The sequence below is a fragment of the Equus asinus genome, chromosome 23, assembly GCF_041296235.1.
Source record: "Equus asinus isolate D_3611 breed Donkey chromosome 23, EquAss-T2T_v2, whole genome shotgun sequence".
Classification (NCBI taxonomy): domain Eukaryota; kingdom Metazoa; phylum Chordata; class Mammalia; order Perissodactyla; family Equidae; genus Equus; species Equus asinus.
In genome coordinates this window covers 48,111,754-48,133,223 of record NC_091812.1, presented here as the reverse complement: position 1 = coordinate 48,133,223, position 21,470 = coordinate 48,111,754, and the positions used below count along the sequence as shown (strand labels likewise).

The window sequence follows — 21,470 nt, the reverse complement described above, 5'->3', positions numbered from 1 at the left end:
TGAAGAAATCAGCTTTTCATGAAATGCAACTGTTAAAAAGCTTCACTAAAATTTAAAACATTTATTAAGCTAAATGTCTACTATATTAGTTGCTTTAGAATGATATTACTGACATTAAATAATGTGTTATATTAAATTAAAATTTTAACAATTTTCCTCTTTATTATTATATTACATTAATCTTTTAAAAAATACTACTGACAATTACTTAAGTACCTAGAATTACTAGCAGTTAATGTCTCCAAAATTGAACATAAAATTAGCCTAAAATACTCTCTAGAAATTCAACTTCTCCTTCATTGTGTCATCTTCTGTTCAAATAGCAAATACAAAAATACACTCACTTAAATATAAAGCAAAATTTTTAAAGGTGTCTAAATATGAAGAAGCATAGATAAGTCAGAGGACTATGTTTGTCCACTTATAAAATTCTTATAAGTTGAACAAAAATAGAGACTACCTGGACTAACCTCAAAGCTTCAAATTCTCCAAAAGTAGAGACCTGGTCTTACAAAAGTACTCACAGAGTAGCTAAGAAAAACTACAAAGTTAAGACTAGTCTAAAATAATTATATACTTACCACATCAATCAATAAAAAAAGAAATTGAGGCAGGTAAGTATTTACAATGAAAAAGTCAATACTGAGTTATCCAAAAACAAATCCGAAAGTTTAGGCATTAGACATTTCCTCAATTGAGTCAAAATGGGCTTACCAAGAAACTTATCAACATGGGCTTATCAACAAAAAAGAAATCACTGTTACCTAGTACTTCTTCATACCTATAAGTCAATTAAAACGTTTTTAGTGATGATCATAGAGTTTTACATCATCCTTAAAGTGACTTCTAAAGGATTTTCTAAAATTCTAAGTATATTCAGAACTTTAACTCTATTCTAATCCTTTTTTAGTAGGCCATTCACAAACCACATAATGTTAAAAAAAATGATGACGTAAAATATGATATATTCCTGAATTTACTGGCCTGAAAAAATGTTCGGCACAAGTGACAAATAAGCTAAAAATATTACCTAGAAGATAATTTCATTTTTATTTATCTAACATTATATAAAATTAGACCATGTGTGGTAAAAGTATGAGTAATTTTTTTACCAAGTTCATATTTGGCATTATTACTGAGAGTTCCTATATAAGCCACACATAATTTCCCCTATTATTAACAACTTACATTCATACGGTACAAATAACCCATTAAGAAACAGACAATGGATCTGAATAGATATTTCTCCAACAATATACAAATGGCTAATAAGCACAAGAAATGACACTCAAAATCATTAGTCATTAGAGAACTGCAAAGCAAAACCACATCAGATACCATTACTCACCTACTAGAGTGGCTATAGTCAAAAAGACTGACAATAACAAGTTTTGGTGAGGATCTGGAGAAATTAGAACCCTCATACATCAGTAGTGGGAATGTAGAATGGTGCCACCACTGTGTAAAATAGTCTGACAGTTCTTCAAAAAGTTAAACATAGAGTTACCATATGACCCAGCAATTCACTCCTAAGTATATACCCAAGAGAACTGAAAACACGTCCACACAAAAACTTGTACACAAATGTTCATAGAAGCATTATTCATAAAAGCCAAAAAGTGGAAACAACACAAATGTCTATCAACTGATGAATGGATATACAAAATGCTGTATATAATACAATGGAATATTATTCAGTAATAAAAAGAAATAAACTATTAATACATGATACAACAGAGATGAATCCTGAATATCATGCTAAGTGAAGAAAAAGTCAATCACAAAAGACCACATACTGCATGATTCCATTAATAGGAAAAGTCCAGAATACGCAAATCTATAGAAGCAGAAAGTAGATGAATGGTTGCTGAGGGCTGACAGGGATGGGGAACAGGAGAGTCATGGCTAGTGGGTATGAGGTTTCTTACTGAGGTGATAAAAAAACATTCTAAAATTGATTGTGGTCATAGTTGCACAACTCTGTGAATATTCTAAAAGTCACTGAACTGCACACTATAAGTGAGTGAATTTGTGCATAAAAATTATATCTCAATAAAGTCTTTTTAAATATCACCAGTATGAGAAATTAACCTTCCAAGCATCCACCTCCACCCCAACTAGCCAAACAACTATCCCTCCCTAATCACTACACAAACTGGAGGTTTATTATCTGGAGAATGTGAATCTAAAGCAGAGGCTGAACATAGGGATACATGGGGTGGGGAGGAGGGGGGCGTGCAAGACTGAAACCAGAAAAAAGTCTGCATTCTGAAGATACCCAGATTCTTCCTCCATTTCCGAACCACCAAAGAGGAAACTGTCGGATCACTCTTTGCAGAAACTAAAGAAACAACAGAGAAAAGACCTATAGATTGTAACATTTCAAAATGTCCCAGTGAATATTTGGCACATCGCCTTATGATCCTACAGTGAGGCTTCCCTAAGACCAATACTCATATATTCAACTGCCAACCCAACAGCTCCACTTGGATGTCTAGTGGGCATGTCAAATTTAGCATATCTAAAACCTAACTCCTGATCCCTCCCAAATCTACCCCACATGCATTCTTTGCCAGTGACTAAATGGTAATGCCATTCACCCATATGTTCAAGCCAAAATCTTTGGCATTATCCTTTACTCCCTTTTTTCCCTCTCACAAGCCAGGTCCAATTAATCCGCAAATCCTATTGGTTCTATCTTCTAAAATACATACAAAACTGACCACCTCCTCTACCACTACCTTGGTCTAAAATACCATAATCTGCCATCTAGATTACTTTAATAGTCTCCTAAATGGCCTCTTAAACAATCTATTCTCCAAAAAGTATAGAGAATGATGCTTTTAAAACAAATCAGAGAGGATATGTCACTCCTCTGCTCAAAACCTTCCAATGGCTTTCCATCTCACTCAGGAAAAACGTCCAGGTTCTTACAATGAACTACAAAAGACCTTCAAGATTCTATAAAATCTGCCTACCATTCTATATATCCTACTAGTCTCTCTCTTGCTCATTCCATTTCGGTCACAATGGCCTTGCTATTCCTCAAACATTCCAAGCACACTCACATCTCACGGCCTTTGCACTTTCTATTCCTTTTACCTAGAATGTTCTTCCCCCAGATATCCACATGGCTCAATCCCTTTCTTCCTTCAGGTCCGTGCTCAAATGCCATCTTATCAAGTCAGCCTTGCATGACCACTAACATAAAAGGGGAACCGTCCTGTCCCATCACTCATTACCTCCCAAGTCTGCTTTACTCCTCTCCACAGGGCTTATCGCGTTTTGTTTCATTTAATGTGTGACTCTCTCTGACTAGAGTGTCAATTTCAAGAGGGAAGAGGCTTTGTTTTGTTCACTGCTATGCCTCAGAAGTGTGCCTGACACTTTCAATAAGTATTTACTGAATAAACATGAATACAGTAGCCATAATATAGGAACAGGATGCCATAAAAATGGTACAGAGAACAAGAGCTCTCATAAATTTAAAATAAAAAAAGAAAATATTCAGGGCTGGCCCGTAGCACAGCAGTTAGGTTCACACATTCCACTTCAGCAGCCCAGGGTTCGCCGGTTCAGATCCCGGGTGCAGACATGGCACTGCTTGGCAAGCCATGCTGTGGTAGGCATCCCACATATAAAGTAGAGGAGGGTGGGCACAGATGTTAGCTTCGGGCCAGTCTTCCTTAGCAAAAAGAGGAAGATTGGCAGCAGATGTTAGCTCAGGGCTAATCTTCCTCAAAAAAAAAAAAAGAAAGAAAAAGAAAATATTCAATTAGAAGATAAAAGTAAAGTCAAGTAAATCTCCCCAGAAGGAACAACAACAAAAAGACAGAGAAAAAGACAAGAGAAAGGTAAGAAAAGTAAAACATCAATCCAGTTGGTCTAACACTTGAATAATAAAAGCCCATGAAGGAGAGAGCAGAAAAAACCCAAAGGAGAAAATTAGGAAGAAATAAAACGGGCGAATTCCTCAAAATCAAGGATATGAGTCTCCTAATGAAAATGGCCACCAAATGCCCTGCATATTGAATAAAAAAGATCTACACTAAGAAAAATTGTTTTGGTTTGTTTTTTTTTTTGATATTCTAAAATTTCAGTCAGTGGGAACTCGACAGCACAAGTAACTTGGTGTCTTCACAAATACATCACAAGAAAAAAAGAAAGCTACAGATGGAGGACCTATAGATTAAAAGAAATTTTTAAGAAACGTCTCAATAAAGTATAATGTGTAGACTTAATTGGAATTCTGATTCAAACTAACTGCAATCATTACATTTGTGCCATTTGTGAGACAATCTGAAATTTGAATAATGCCTGGACATTTGATTATATTAAGTAATTACTATTAAACAACTTGAGTTTGATAAAAGACCCCTTATTTTTTAGAAATCATAATGAAAATTTTTTTTTTAAGATTTTATTTTTCCTTTTTCTCCCAAAGGCCCCCCCGGTACACAGTTGTGTATTTTTAGTTGTGGGTCCTTCTGGTTGTGGCACGTGGGATGCCACCTCAGCATGGCTTGATGAGCAGTGCCATGTCCGCACCCAGGATTCGAACCAGGGAAACCCTGGGCTGCCAAAGCAGAGCGCACGAACTTAACCACTCGGCCATGGGGCCAGCCTCGAAATATTTAAAGTTGAAATGATACAATGCCTGAGATTTGTTTCATCATAATAGGGAGAGAGGAAAGTAAATGGGGGATAAATGATACAAGATCGCCCATAAACATATAATTGTTGAAGCTGGTGATGGGTACATTAGGTTCATTATACTACTCTGTCTACCTTTCTTATATATTTAAAGTTTTCCATTTAAAAAAAAGTTTAAAAAAATAGAGGATGAAGAAAACTTTCAGAGGAAGAAAGTGAGAAAAGAGTCACCAACAAAGGAGCACAAATCAGAATGGCATCAGGTCTCTCAACAGCAACAGAAGAGACTGGGAATCAGTGAGGCAAGGCCTTCGAAATCTGAGAGGAAATGTCTTTCAACCTAAAATTCTATCTTCAGCGAAATTATATCTACCCTAATACCTTATTGATAAAAACATGTTCAAACATGCAAGATAACATAAAATTTAGCTCCCATACACCCTTTCTTTAGAAACCACTAGACCTTGTATTCCATTGAAACAAGGGAGGCATGGGACCTAGGAAACGGGATCCAACAGAGGGTAAGGATGTCCTGGGATGATGGCTGTGTCATAGGCCTAGAGAGACATGGAGGAGATGGGGCAGGAGAAAGAGAGGCCCAGAAGCATGTGATAATTTTTTGAGGACAGAGCCTGTAAATTTGCCAAATGGGACTCTGTCAAGGTTTTATAAATTTACACTCCTACTAGCAAGGTATGGGAAGTTTTAACACCACCCTCACCAACACTGGGTACTATCGCTGTCTTTAATCTTAGTATTACAAGTGTTATAGTCTTTCTTACATCATGACGAGGTTAAACATTTTTCATGTGTTTGTTGTCCGTCTGAAATTTTTCTTTCAGGAACAACAAAAAACCTCGAATAGCCAAAGAACTCCTGAGAAAATAGAACAAAGCTGGAGGTATCACACTCCCTGATTTCAAATTATACTACAAAGCCATAGTAACCAAAACAGCATGGTACTGGCACAAAAATAGACACACAGCTCAATGGAACAGAATTGAGAGCCCAGAATTAAACCCACACACTTATGGACAGCTAATATTTGACAAGGGAGCCAAGAGCATACGATGGAGAAAGGAGAGTCTCTTCAATAAATGGTGTTGGGAAAACTGGACAGCCACATGCAAAAGAATGAAAGTACACCATTCCCTTACACCAGGCACAAAAATCAACTCAAAATGGATTAAAGACTTGAATGTAAGACCCGAAACCATGAGACTTCTAGAAGAAAAGATAGACAGTACGCTCTATGACATCGGCCTGAGCAGCATATTTTCAAGTCCCATGTCTGACCAGGCAAGGGAAACAAAAGAAAAAATGAACAAATGGGACTACATCAAACTAAAAAGCTTCTGCACGGCAAAGGAAACCATCAACAAAACGAAAAGACAACCTAACAATTGGGAGAAGATATTTGCAAACCACATATCAGATAAGGGGTTAATATCCAAAATATACAAAGAACTAATACAGCTCAACAACAACAAAACCAACAATCCAATTAGAAAATGGGCAAAAGATCTGAACAGAGATTTCTCCAAAGAAGATATACAGATGGCCAACAGGCATATGAAAAGATGCTCAACATCATTAGCTATCAGGGAAATGCAAATCAAAACTACAATGAGGTATCACCTCACTCTGGTCAGAATGGCTATAATTAACAAGACAGGAAACAACAAATGTTGGAGAGGATGTGGAGAGAAGGGAACCCTCGTTCACTGCTGGTGGCAGTGCAAACTGGTGCACCCACTATGGAAAGCAGTATGGAGTATCCTCAGAAAATTAAGGATAGATCTACCATATGATCCAGCTATTCCACTGCTGGGTATTTATCCAAAGAACTTGAAAACACAAAGGCATAAAGATACTTGCACCCCTATGTTCACTGCAGCATTATACATAATAGCCAAGATATGGAAGCAACCTAGGTGCCCATCAAGGGACGAATGGATAAAGAAGATGTGGTATTTATACACGATGGACTACTACTCAGCCATAAGAAATGACGAAATCCGGCCATTTGTGACAACATGGATGGACCTTGAGGGTATTATGCTGAGTGAAATAAGTCAGAGGGAGAAAGTCAAATACCATATGATCTCAATCATAAGTAGAAGATAAAAACGACAAAAAAAAACACATAGCATTGGAGATTGGATTGGTGGTTACCATTGGGGAAGGGGGGAGGGGGGAGGGCAAAAGGGGTGATTAGGCTCACATGTGAGGGGATGGACTATAATTAGTTTTCGGGTGGTGAACATGATGTAATGTACAGAAAATTCAAAATATGATGTATATCCGAAAAAAATAAAATAAATTTAAAAAAATTTTCTTTCATATCATATCTTCTTTGATGTCCTTGGTATATTTTTTTTATAAAGGTTTTCCCCTTTTCCTTACCAAAGAGTAGGGGATTTAGATATAGAGATAAGACAGACATGGAAATAAAGATATATTTACCCTTTCCTGTAAATATTTGTCTCATTAGGTTGTCTTTTTATTTTATTTGAAGTAGGGGTTTTACTTATGTACGACTTTAATTTTTCAGAGTCAAAGCTATAAATCTATTCCTTTATGATTTTGTCCCTCTGCTTTAATGATTAGTAATAAGTCATACTGCACTCAGACCACAGAAAAATATTAATCTAAATTTTCTTCTTCTTAGTTTATCATTGCTTTAATGTTCCATTCTCTTTAATCCACTGGAATTTATTTTAGAATATAAGATAGGAATCTAATTTTACTTTGTCCCAAATAGTTAGGCAATTGTTTCAACACAATTCTCTGAATAGTCTTTCCCATCTTCACTGATTTAAAACTATATTTTACTATACTAAATTTTTATATATAGTCTCCTACTGGCCTTTCAGTTCCATCTCATAGAAAGTCTGGTCTTAGAATTATTGTACTTTTTGGCCACTCAACAATCTTGTCCTCTTCTTTTTGGTACCAACACCGTGATTTTCTCTATAAGAATTTTTTTTTTTTTAGTAGAAATGAGAGAGATTTATTTGCAGCAAGTTACCTCTTTCAATCAAATGTTCTCTTTCTTGGATTTGAATCCTGAGTAAAGTTACAAAAACAATGAAAATTATTGGTACCAATTCATCCCACTTCATCCATCATTTGTGCTCCTAAGACCTCTGGAGATGCTCTGGGAGTCACAGGCTTTCTGAGTCTGACTCCTCAGTGTTCCTCCTGATTCTGTGACCATGATTCCCATATTCTTTCACCGAATTCCCACTTTAAGTTAACCAAAGTTGGTTTCTGTTGCATACAATCAAAAAACCACAAATGGCACTTCACTGAATCTTCACAGTGTGTATGAACTTCTGGTATAACAAGTCTCCAGTCATTACTCTTATCAAAATGTATTAGAGACTCGCATCCGGCTCTTTAGTCTTCCACATGAATTTCAGAGTCTGTCTTCCCAAAGTAATTCCATTGAATTTTTTATTGGAACTGCTTAAACCCATAGTATAATCTAGGGAAAATTCACTATCTTTACAGTGTTGTGCTCCCAAAATGTCTCACCATTTTCTTATAAGACTCTCAGGTAAATTTCATAATTTTTAATGTATTTGTTGTTAATTGTATTCCTATTTTGTCACTATGGTGAAGAAAACTTATTTGTATTTTATTCTCTGATTATTGCGGGTATGTAAGAATGTAAGCATAATTGTTATATACTATTTTCTTCCTGGCCTCCTTATTGAATGTTCTTGCTTGTGTCAATAATTTCAAAGTTGATTTTCTTAAGTATCCAGAGTTATAAGCATATCATCTGAACACAATAAGAATCATACAGCTCTCCTTCCAAAAGTTATCATTCTCATTGCTGTTCTTGCCTTTACGTATATCTTTGGCTAAAATTCTCAGAACAATGTTAAATGACAGAAGTGAGTCTAACAAAACCATCTCTAGCATTTTATCATTCAATTCTCTTTAAACATGTTTATTTACCTAATAACAATTATAAATTATGTTTAGAACAAAACTTCATCTATTAGAATACTTAATTTTCCATAAAGCAAAAGGAAATTTTAAACACAATTAAACTGGAATTCTCTTAAGATTAATTAAAGTGATTATCAGTATCACTGCCTCATAAAAATCATATTTTTCATTTGTAAACTGATGCTCCTTCCCCATCTGAAGTCTTACCTTTTCTGAAAAGCATTCCACAAAACCATACAGCTACTATACATGATTCAAACTGCAAAACTAGAACTGAATGTTATGTGTATAAAATCCTTTCCTGTGTTATTTCCTCAACCTTATAATGTAAACAATTACCCTCAAACTTTCCAAATATTCCATGAGAAGTAATTGTGAAAAATGGATAGATTTTAAAAATTAGGAGCAAAATAAAATTTACTGTGATACAAAATTTTTCAAAGAAGCCAAATATTCAATAAAAATAAATGCAAAAAAATAGCTTTATATTTTATTGCAGAGCAAAACTTTCTCTGACCTCAAATTACTGACTGGGTAACATATATATCTTATAAAAGAATGAGAAAATATACCTCAAATTCTTTTCTAAGACGTTCCTCTCGTTGAGTACTAAATTCAAGCTCATTTGTTTGTCGCCGTAAAAGGTCAGAGCAGTCCATGTGTTCAGCTTCTAATTTTTCTACTTTCTTGTGCATACTTTGTACAGCATTATCTTGCTCCTAGAAAATAATTCATTTTTGCATCAATGAAGTGTATAAGCCAACAATGACTAAAATGTATTCTACAGAAGGAAGTGAGTGAGTAAATCTGTGCTTCAACCATAATAATAGGTTAATTTATACAGGAAAGAGGGAACTAGATATTTTCCAGCAACATTTCAGAATATAACATTTCAGAATAAAAAGCACTACTGGAGTTATATAATTTAAAACATCTTATTAATACATATTACAATGGAAAAATGTGTATAGCTTACGACAATGTTATGCTAGTTCAATTAGGGTATGTACAGAATGCTGTAGTTCAACTGCCAGAGGTAATGTTTCCCTTCTCATTAAAATTTTAAGGTATTTAGTAATACACATGTATAGTGCCCCTTTGTGTGATAAGGAGTGATTAGCTTGAATGCCTAATAATGACCCTTGAGAGATTTTTATGTGAGCTCATGGTACTTTATGCTTATAGCTCTTAAAGTTGCATCCACTAGATGGCTATGTTTCATTTCCTCTTCAGTTTTCAAATCTTTGCTGCACTATCGAAAGAAAAATAACCTCAGGAGATCTTCTACTTAAGTCTCTCAATCTCTTTTTCCAACTAAACTCAGAAATCAGAGTTGAATTTTATCGTTCAAACACAAAGTTAACAGACATATCAAAGATATTTCCACAGTAACTAATCTAGATTCATCATTCTCACTTAGGGTCTTTCACAAAGCCCTCTTTCCCACCTTTTCCTCACCAGCATCATCTTATTCTGGGACATAAACACATATGTATTTATACATGCTTCCAATATAAATAGCCACTCAGAAGGTACCATCAGAATCTGAATGAGAATATTGCAAGCACCAAATATAATTCTCTATAAAAAGATTCTAGTATGAAAAGTACCCAGCAGTATAGTCCACAGTCAAAGGGTGAAGAACAAAAATCAATTTAATTCTTCTCTCCATATCCCTCATTCACAAGATTACTATTTTGTAGCTGACTACAAATGAACTCTTAAGAACTGTTTTCTTCAGGTAATAGCAATTTCTTAATATACAGAAGTTCATCTACTTACACATTGTCAATCTTTAAATAATCATAGATAAGAGCAAAGCTGAGTACCAGAGCAAAAGTGTGCCAACACTCCTGCAACCAGCAGATAGCACTCGCAGTTTTTATAGTGACACTCTGGATTTGGGAACAAATGGTATTATGAACAGCCTTATGTAAAGTAATTTCATCATAAGAGTACCTTCATATATGAAAGGAAATTGGGTTTGGTTCAGCTTTATTTTTGTTTTTGGTGAGGAAGATTGACCCTGAACTAACATCTGTTGCCAATCTTCCTCTTTTTACTTGAGGAAGATTGTTGCTGAACTAACATCTGTGTCAATCTTCCTCCACTTTGCCTGTGGGATACTGCCACAGCATAGCTTGATGAGTGGTGTGTAGGTCCATGCCTGGGAGCTGAACCCACAAACCCCGGGGCGCCAAAGTGAGAACATGCAAACTCAACCACTGTGCCATTGGGTCAGCCCTCATGAAAGGACTTTTAAGACCATTAAATACTGTATAAGATACTATTATTATTCTACATGATAGGTCTCCCTCCTGTAAGCAGTTAATATTACATCTATTAATTCAAATTCACTGTTACATTATATGCCTTCTTGACTTACAAATACATAATCTCCAACTTTCAATCCTTCACTTAAGTATGCTGTATATATTTAAATGAATAAACAATAATTTACAAGGTTAATCACAAAGTAAAACCCAATAACTTAAAACAAAAACAAAATAAAGTCCATAACCAAAAGATGCTTGTATCCTAGTTGATGGCAGTTATTTCAAACAATATTTATTAAATAAAGCAAAAGAAATTAAAGTATTCAGGAAGTCTCATGAGATTTATTTACAAGAAAATATGACTTGTGATTCCCATTCGACTGACAAATAGTATAAAAAGACAACATACAATCATTCCAAATACCAAGACCCCAAACAGAGCATGCCCATCGTTCCATGCGAGTTTGAGTTTAATCCTATAAAAAAGAACAGCTGGAAAATCAACGGCTGATCAGTTAGGGCTTACTATGTTTATCTTGGTGAGATTCTAACTTTATGATACTTGACCCATATTAAATATTATTTATCAAATAGTTTTTAAATAAAAGTCCTTCAAGATGTAGATGAAACTCTGACCCAACAATCACAGTTCAAATGCAGAGGTCAAGTACTCATTAATATTATGTGATAATTACTACAGATTCTTGGATATGGATATAAACACATACACACAGTTTTTACAGAAAAAAACTGCTTTCCTCAAATAGTGTACATCCTTAGGAATTTTATTCACATATCCAAGAAACTTATATTGCATAATTAAGTTTACTGATTACATAATTAAAAATTACACTGATTTTCTAATGTTAAACTCACTTGGAATTTATTGCATAAAGGCTTTTTATATTATATCCTTTTAATATTTTGCTGCATTCAGTTGGCTAATATTTTGTATAACATTTCTGCATATATTCATGAGGGAGATTGGCTATAATTATCTTTTCTTGTGTTCTTGTCAGTTTAATAGCAAGATTTGTCAGTTTGGTATGTTATCAAAATTTTTTCATTCTCTGGCAGAGTCTATATAAGACTGAAACTATTCGCTTCTTGAATGTTTCTTTTTATTCATTGGTGAAGCAATATGGGCCTGGAATTCTGACTCGATCAGGTTTTCCACTCTCTATCTCTTCTCAAGTTAGTTGAGGGAGGCAGAAGGAATATATACATATCTGTTGTAAATATCCAGCCAGACAATCCTACAGCAAAAATCATGGTAGGAAGAGGTAACCCAAACACTCAGAGCTTCTAATAAGCTTTTTAGTCCCCCACTCTTAAACATAAGAAAAGGTGATATTTGAAAAAATTCTCCAACATAAAAGATGACACCTAAATCAAATGGGGAGGGGAAAAAAACAACCTGAGAGAAACATACATAAAGAGAAGAAACCTTCAAGATCTTCAGAGAACATAAGCAGTTCCAGAATGGCAGAGTTAAGGACCACGAAAAATTCTTTCCTCCATAAAAGCAACAAGAACACTGGCAAAAAATGTCAAAATCAAATTTTTCCTAACTGGAAATTAACCAAAGGCTTGCAATAATCCAAGAAGCATTTATTCACGAAAATCAGTTCAATCTCGATAAGAATGGCAAGCTTTGTGGCATTTTAACTTGCCCAATCCCATACCCCATTACCCCAGCTCCTGATAGCCTTGAAAATCAACAGCCTCAATACAACAGCCAAGACACAGAAACAACTTAAGCGTCCATCAATGGATGAATGGATAAAGAAAATGTGGTGTAGGGGCCAGCTTGGTGGTGTAACAGTTAAGTTTGGCACACTCTACTTTGGCAGCCTGGCTTCATAGGTTAGGATCCTGTGTGCAGACGTACCCTACACATCAGCCACACTGTGGCAGTGACCAACATACAAAATAGAGGAAGACTGGCCACAGATGTTAGCTCAGGGCAAATCTTCCTCAAGCAAAAAGAGAAAGATTGGTGACAGACATCAGCTCAGGGCAAATCTTCCTCACCAAAAAAAAGGAAAGAAAGAAAAAGAAAATGTGGTGTATATATATCTATATGTAATATATATACAGTGGAATTTATTCAGCCATGAACAAATAAGAATGTACAACTGAAATTTCACAATGTTATAAACTACTATGACCTCAATTTAAAAAAAGTGAATGGCAGAAAAGACGACAGCCAATAAAAGACATCAAAACAAATTTAGAAGACAGACAGCAAATGGACAAGTGATAAATGACTTAGGGTTCAGCCTTTTCAACTTTGCAAACACTTAAAAAGAGAGGAGCCTAGAAGCCAGCTGATTCACACCCACAAACCATTAGAAATGGGAAGCACCAGTTATTCCTGAAGCCACCATGCCATGGGGTAGAAATGAACACAGAACATTGTTGGAAGCCTCCATAAGCTGCAGTTACTTACATCCTCAGGTCATTGCTGCCAGCTCCCTTTCTGGCAAATGCCCCTCTCCATCCTGGAAAAGGGAAAGAGTTTACTAACTAGACAGGGTGACCCAAACAGACCTGAGATCATGAAAACCAGACACAACTCGGGGTCACGGTAAGATATTTTATGAAAAATTAGGAGATTAGGTGAAATATGCATAGCGGGCAGTGAGAGCTCACAGCTCCCTTTCTCTCTTCAGCTCCCAGAATACAGACTCCTGGGCTTAAGGTACTAAAAGCACCACGAGGAGACTAGAAGACTCCTTTCTAGGAAACCACCTGTTCACAAGAAAAGAGCTACAGATACTGGCATTTTTAAGGTTCCCCAATTAAATGGAAGGATACCACACATACAGAGCTTCTTCTCAGCTTTTTAGTGCCTCATTCTTAAATATGAACACATAGCCAAAGAGCATCAGACATTTGAGAAAAGCTTCTCTTGTGAAACTCAGAGTCTCCTACAAACAAATGGGGCCAAACACTGAGAGAATACAAAGATAATCAAGGAAGGAGGGGAAAGCCACCTTCAAAACAAATATGACTTACATCCTCACAGAGTTAAAATAAGATATTACAAACATGACACAAGAAGAGTCTACTATAAAAGGGTATAGTCAAAGAACAAGAAATTAAAAACCCAAAAGCAGAAATGAAAATTCAATACAAAGGCTGCAATATAAAATTGAGGATGTATCCCAGAAAACAGAGCAAAAATATAAAAGAATGGATAATAGAAGAAATGCGGACTTTAAGGATGTCAACACTACACCAAATGTATCTATAAGTCTAATCCAATTCCAATCAAAATTACAGCAAGTTTTCTTGGTGGAATACAAGAAGCCAATCCTCAAACTCACATGGAAGAGTAAAAGGCTAAGAATAACTCTCCTCTTCCCCCCAAAATATTAAGAATACAGAGAGGGGAACTTGCCCTACCAGACACCAAGACTTACTCTAAAGCCATGATAAATTTTTTAAAATTTAGTATTGATTCAGAAGTAGACAGACACATAAGCATGTGAACAGAGCACCCAGGAACCAAGGCTTAGATATAAAAAAACTTGGTATATGACAGAGACACTATAAGTCAGTAGCTGGTCATAGAACAGACAGTTGAATAACTGGTACAAGGACATGCAGTTATCCACTCGGAAAAAAACAAAATTAGATCCCATCTCATACTATATAGAGAAAAAATATATACTCTCTTTATGACTTTAGGTTATATAAGATATAAAAAGTACAGTCCATAAAGGAAAAGACGGATAAATTCATCTACATTCAAATTTAAAACTGTACATCAAACACAATGTAAATTTACTCCATGTCTCCACAAAAAGGAAAAAGATGTTTGCAATGAGGATCTAAATAACCAAGGATTAGTAACCACATATATAAAAAGCTCCTATAAGTCAATAAAAATATACAAACAATCTAAAAGGAAAAAGGGAAAAAATACAAACTGGCAGTTCACAAAAGAAGAAACATGAATGGCCAAGAAACATAACATGTCAATGTCAGGGAAATAGAAATTTAAGGAAGAATGAGATGGAATTTCACATACATTCTACTACAAAAGAAATTAAATCTGAAAAATACCAAGTGTTCAAGAGATTGTAAGGGAAGAGAACTCTTCTCTCAAATTAGTACAACCACTTGGGAGAATAATTTGGCAGATATTTTACCACCTAACAATTGCATATACACTAAATACATCCCCACATAAACAAAAACATTTGCTATTCATGGACGCACTGTCTGTAATAATTAAAATTTGGAAAGAACTTAGCTCTCAATCTATCGGGTAATGGGTAAATTAATTATGGTATATGTACAGGTTAAAATATAGCAGTTAAACTGAATGAGCCAGAGTTAGTTTAATAACTTAGATAAATCTCCAAAATACAGGTGAAAAAGACAAGCTGGACAAAGATGCATACCATATGATACTCTATGTACATCATTAAAACACACAAAATATTAAAATAATGTAATATACTATCAACGTATAACAGACAGAAAATTAAACACCAACTTCAGGATGATGGTTATCTCTTGGGGTGGGGCGGTGGTAGGACAGTGAAGTAATTCAGAATAGTCAGTCTTTAATGATATAACAATTTACTGTTTGTTTGCAATTCTGAATCAAATATGTCAAACACTAACATGGTCCAGACAGTAAGTATTGGCATTATTAATGGTAGTGGTTGGTTATACTGGTATTGGTTATATCAATATTAATATTAATTTTATTAATATTATATACAATATTAACATTAATGTTTTTTAATTTTCAAATATTTACTTTAAGTTCATGGTTTTATCAACACAATTCAAGTCTGGGTGCATTATAACATACAAGAAAATCCCAAAAGAACTATAAAATACCCCATGCAGTTATACATCAAGATTAATTTGCTTTGTCCCAAATAAATTTTTACAATTTTTGTCACAGAATTTATTTTCCAATCAAATCAAAAGCTACCTGGATCCTTATAGTGAAAAAGTAAGAGTGTGTGTGTGTTTGTGTGTTTGTGTGTGTGTCAAATAAAATCATATTAAGGCCAGTGGAAACTGAGGGAGTTTTTCTTTTTTCCACTAGAGGGAGGTGTTGAACTTAAAATATTTTAAAACGAGGCTTGTGTTTGAACTAGCATTTAATATCACAGGAAACCACATTGTTTTATTAGAAAATGAACTTGCTTTCTTTCCACATCTTCCAGAAACATAGCCCAAAAACACAATTCTTTATATGTACTCATATAAACAACATTTCTCACACTCCAAAACATGGTTTCAAGTCTAAAGAATTATAGAATTAGAAACACATCAGAGCTAAAGTACTCCTCCTTCCTAACTTATGAAATATATCAGCATGGCTAGTCCCAACTTTAACTAGTACATGATTATCTCCCGAAAGAGGCAGAACAAGCTCCCCGTCTCTCAATCCCCAAAGCCAGCAGAGCTCTGTGGTCAAACATAGTGTTTGCTGCTGTAGAGTAGAAACTGGTACTAACTTTGTGGAATACCTATCATAATTGTATATCCATAAGCTTGCAGACCAAGCAATTAGACTTCTAGACATTTACACAGCTAATCACTTGTACAACAGCTCAAAGATACAGACAAGAATGTTAGTGAACCATTTTTAACTAGAACAAAAAATTTTGAAGGAAATAAAATGTCCATGAATAAGGGATTCCTTAAATATATTAGGAGTTTGCAAATGCCATAAAACCGTGAAAACACTACAAGAATACTGTAAGGACATCAAAACACGGACACCAAATATTACAGAGGCTTACAATTTCATTTATGTAAATACATTAATATATGTTCATATACTCTCAGATGAGGAGTGGGATTCCAGGAGGAGAGGGCAAAACCCTCACTTTCTGCTTTTAAATTGTCCAAAATTAGAGGCATTTTTACAATGAGCACAATAAATAGTAATTTTGTAAATTGAATATTAAGATATTTCCTGTTTGGTAACAACAAGCAGGACCAGTGCCAGTGTCACTTTCTATGCCATTTGCTTACACAGGGCACCAGCAGTTTCCCAGGAAACTAGAAAGAAATGCTCCTTGCTGCCCTAGATCATCTAAGGCAAACTTCTGAAATACTTCCTTTTCATGGAACTCCCTGCAAGCTGTCCCCAGAGCATAATTGTGCTTACCAGGTCATGTCGCACCCCAACCGCTAATAGCTGTCTTATCACACAGCCCACCTATGCCTAAGCCTGGTCCCATACCTTCCCTACTGCTTCTCCACTCTTCCTCCTCTTTCTTTAGTTTATGGTATTATTTTCCATCTACAATTCCCATGCTCTTTGCCATCACCAGCTCTCCTACTCCCTAATCACTAGAAACATAAACCAAATTTAGTCAATGAATGAGGAAGGGATCATTTTATTCCCTGGTTGAGTTATACAATGTTGAAAATGAAGTAAATACAAAAAACATACATTCATCTTCTAAATGCTTTCAATATTACTGATAGATCACACATTGAAATGAACTGGAAAAAGTGACAAAGGAAAGGGTACGCTAGTTTAAAAACAAAGCTTTACCACTGTATATCCCACACAGCCAACCACAGAAAAGCTTATGGCAAATAAGCACCCTCAAAGTGCACACTGCTATTGCAGGAATGAGAAAAAACAAATAAGAACAAAACAAATGTTCATTTCAAATAAAAAATTTAAATAAATAGAGATAAAAAAGAAAATTCTTTTTTTTTTTTTGGTGAGGAAGATTCACCCTGAGCTGACATCCCTTGCCAATCTTCCTCTTTTTTCACTTGAGGAAGATTAGCCCTGAGCTAACTTCTGTGCCAATCTTCCTCCATTTTGTATGTGGGACGCCTCCACAGCATGGCTGACAATTGGAGTAGGTCCGCACCTGGGATCTGAACCCACAAATCCAGGTGGCTGAAGCGGAGCACATAGAACTTTAACCACTCAGCCACAAGGCTGGCCCCAATATGGAATTTTTATGTTTCTCAAAAGAGGGTATGCATTTTAAAAAATGAGAAACACTTTCTTAAAAACTTTTGCGGTAACTCCACTGAGAATTCTCAGTAATATTCCAGAGAAGTATACCTCTATTTAGCACTTTAATTACTAGTAAAGAAAGGAGAGATGGCATAAAATTGAGATTTTCTTTTTACAGTAGGTCTGAATTCTAAAGCCCAGATGTGAGAAATATTACACCAGCTTTGTCTGTTAAAGATGGGGTTTCACTTAGGTTTTTTAAAAATTTATTTTAAAAACTGAATTCCCTTAGAGATCTACATAGAGAACGCTATGTGATACAAACACCTAATTACAGGATAGAAACCTAAACCCATTAGCAGCCAAGAGAGAAGAGAATTTCAATCTATCCCTCAAGTTATTTGAAAAAAGATCTTTTATATAAATAGTTTCTTAAGCTTGCTTTATAAAAGGAAAATCAGTTGTCTTTTGTTAATATAAAAAGGACAAGAAATTGAGAGACAGAGCTCTGAACATTTCAGTTATAAAATACAATAAAATATATCTCACAAAAGGTGGTAGTAACTAAGGAATATATTCTCCTATTCTCCACACATAATAATTAAAGACTGGTGTGGAATTTTAAATTATTTTAGTACTCTATAATATAAAATCTGGTATAATCACATAAGTTTCATCTGATATTTATAGCATTGACCAGGAAACTGCACCAAAATCACAGCATCCACACATTTAAATATAGGTCTCTGAACAGTATTACAAGTTTCAGGCGTCTAACTGGTGGCGCTGGAGATTTCTGAGTGTTTAGAAATGAAGGGGTTATTTTCATTTCATAGTGTTTGCTTGTTTGTTTCATGTGACCTTTAAGAGAATTAGCAACAACAGCTCAAATGTCATCTGCTCTGTGACAATTGTTCCCCAATCTCCAAGACAGTTGATCAATTTCTCTTTTACGGTCCCATAGCATTTTCTTCGAAATGTTATTATATTAAACAATATATTTCCTGTCTTTACATGTCTCTCTCTGTTAAAAGATCTTTTAGGACAGAAATCACATCTTAATCAATTTTATATCCTCAGTACCCACAGCAGGAACTCAGTAAGTACTTAGGGAATGAATAAATGAATGAATGAGAGAACTAACTAATGACACAAATTACAGACTATCTAAGAATATCAAGAGGTCTAAAGAGTGATTGCTACATCTTTCTAGATTCTACAAAGGGAGGCACTGGGAAGAAAAGCATTGCCCAAAGACCAAAGGTTTGGGAAAGCTGTGGCTTTCTTGGTATTCTGAATACTTACATACACCGTAAATTCAGTATTTCACTGTTTACTGCCAGATTTCACTCTCAAAGAAATAGAGTGCCTCCTATTCTCTGTCCGTTTTTGGTCGCCTTCATCTTATAAAGTTGTTTCTAACACAAAGCTACTCCAAAATTTATTTTAGATAGATATTTTTCATTCTGTGAAAAATGCTTATCTTTGACATTTATATAAAGACTATATTTCAATTTGTCATTGTGGGTAGAAAACATGCTTTTCTTTTCACAAAATAAGTAATAGAAGAAACGATGAAAAATTATTTTGAAATTTTAAGTTAGTTGGTTAATGAATTAATAGTTTGAACTTCTCTCTCTCCTTCAAAATGTTTTATATATAATCTGCTGAAAAACGCAAAGTAAACCAGAGCAAGAATCTGGCGACTTGTAGTCCTTCCCCATATTAATCACTCAGTCTGTGATTTGAGTAAGTCATAAATCTCCATGTGCTCATCTATAACGGGAGTTGGATGTCATCAGTGATTTTCAAACTGGACTATTTGAAGCCTTGAGGATTCTGTGTGTTGGGAGGAAAGGGTTTAATACAACATGATTAAGAATTTGCACTTCTTAAAAAGAGTTCAAAAATGACTACACGATATGATTTATAAGCATCCCTTAATATCCAAAATCCAATTATTCTATTTCTCTATGCTATTAAAGACTGCTAACAGTCTCATATTTTAAATTGGAAAAATAAAATACCAAATGTATATCTGTTCCTCTCAGAATCACATAACTTATGGAAAGGAAGTCAACCCAACTCTGATTCTAATAGTATCTGTTGGTAACAGTTGCCCATATTGTCATGTAACCACAAATGAAACAGGCCTTCTGGAGACCAAAGACCCATAGGAATTATTTTCACCCTGAGTAAGCTAGGCAATTATTGCACTAACGTAATTTTTAATACCACAAGCATTTAAAAAAACTTATTTAAGGAAGTTAAGTACTATTTTTAAAATACCTGTACTATAAATTGTAACTCTCTTCTTTCTGCTTCCCATTGCTCTGCTTGTAATCTAAACTCCTCCAGTGCTGTCTCCCTGACATGGGATTCCATCTCATTCTTCTCCTGCTGATGTTTTTCCAACGCTTCCTTTATATGAATAAAGTCTTGCTTTACTATGAGATCAATAAAAGTTATCTTCCTTCCTTCATCCCCAATTTAAATGTACAAAGGGCTCACCTTACCTATAGACTATTAAAATTCATTATATTTATGTTAAAATCATTAATAGAACTTTTTTTTTGAAGATTTTATTTTTTCCTTTTTCTCCCCAAAGTCCCTCGTACATAGTTGTATATTTTAGTTGTGGGTCCTTCCAGCTGTGACATGTGGGATGCCACCTCAGCATAGCTTGATGAGCAGTGCCATCTCCGCACCCTAGATCCAAACCAGGGAAACCCTGGGCCGCCAAAGCGGAGCACAAGAACTTAATCTCTCGGCCACGGGGCCGGCCCCAGAACTATTATATTTTGATCATCAGAATGTACATCTGAATAAGAAACTATGGCTACCCTTTTAATTTAAGCAACATTTTATACATACATATATATACATATAGACATATATTTAACCCAATTTTTCTAAAAAATTTAACTTCTACGATATGATAAAGAAACAAAAACGAAGTAGATTATATGTAATCTATATGTAAAGTAGATATGTGGAAAGCTCTAATTACCTATGAACAAGCTGTTTGAATTATCTCTGATAATTTATATATAAATCTGACAGAGAACACTATCTGCAAAAGGGGAGGAGGAAGGAGTTTTGTGTAACAAATTAGGATAAGAAAACTCTAGAATGTTAAAAATTTGAAAAGTCAAAAAAATTTTAGGTTTGGACTGTAATTTCGAGTTCTACAGATAAACAACATTTGCAAGAGGCTTTTCTTTGGGGATTTTCCTAGTTGTACTACATGTACAAGATCTAATTTGGTTAAAAATCTCAAAAATATAAAACGCTGGTTTCCTGAGAAGCCCAATTTTCTAACCTATAGGGTTTAAAATTAAGTCCCTATTAACACAAGGAGAAAGATTCTGTGGTTTCTATGAGAGAGGGAAAGCCTCTGTGTCCAGTAGTGTAGGTCATCTGCATAATAAAGATTGCCCTCAGAACTTTCACTAAGGAAAGCCATCACAAAGAGCCTTGAGGCTTTCTCCCACACCCTAGGGCTAAATAATGACTCATATTATACCCCAAGTCCCCAACGGTTTCTGTACAGATCAGGTCAAAGCCCACAGCGGAAAATCAGAATTCTCCTACCAAGTAGCTGATCGAGA

The 21,470-nt window shown here is 35.1% G+C and overlaps 1 protein-coding gene across 10 annotated transcripts in view; it reads right to left on the bottom strand.

Moving 5' to 3' along the window:
• The window catches only part of CCDC171 (coiled-coil domain containing 171), a 295,440-nt gene that overhangs the window by 232,428 nt on the left and 41,542 nt on the right, over positions 1–21,470 (bottom strand). For 5 of the 10 annotated variants that reach the window (XM_070495541.1, XM_014843487.3, XM_070495542.1 and 2 more), the window contains exons 6-7: positions 20,149–20,280; positions 9,189–9,335 (exon numbers count right to left, since the gene is read on the bottom strand). The exons of 1 other annotated variant lie outside the window; for it this stretch is intronic. In XM_070495541.1, the coding sequence (XP_070351642.1) occupies positions 9,189–9,335; positions 20,149–20,280 (279 nt within the window). The remainder of the gene's footprint in view (positions 1–9,188; positions 9,336–20,148; positions 20,281–21,470) is intronic. 4 more of the 10 variants (XM_070495543.1, XM_014843488.3, XM_070495545.1 and 1 more) reach the window with 1 other exon arrangement.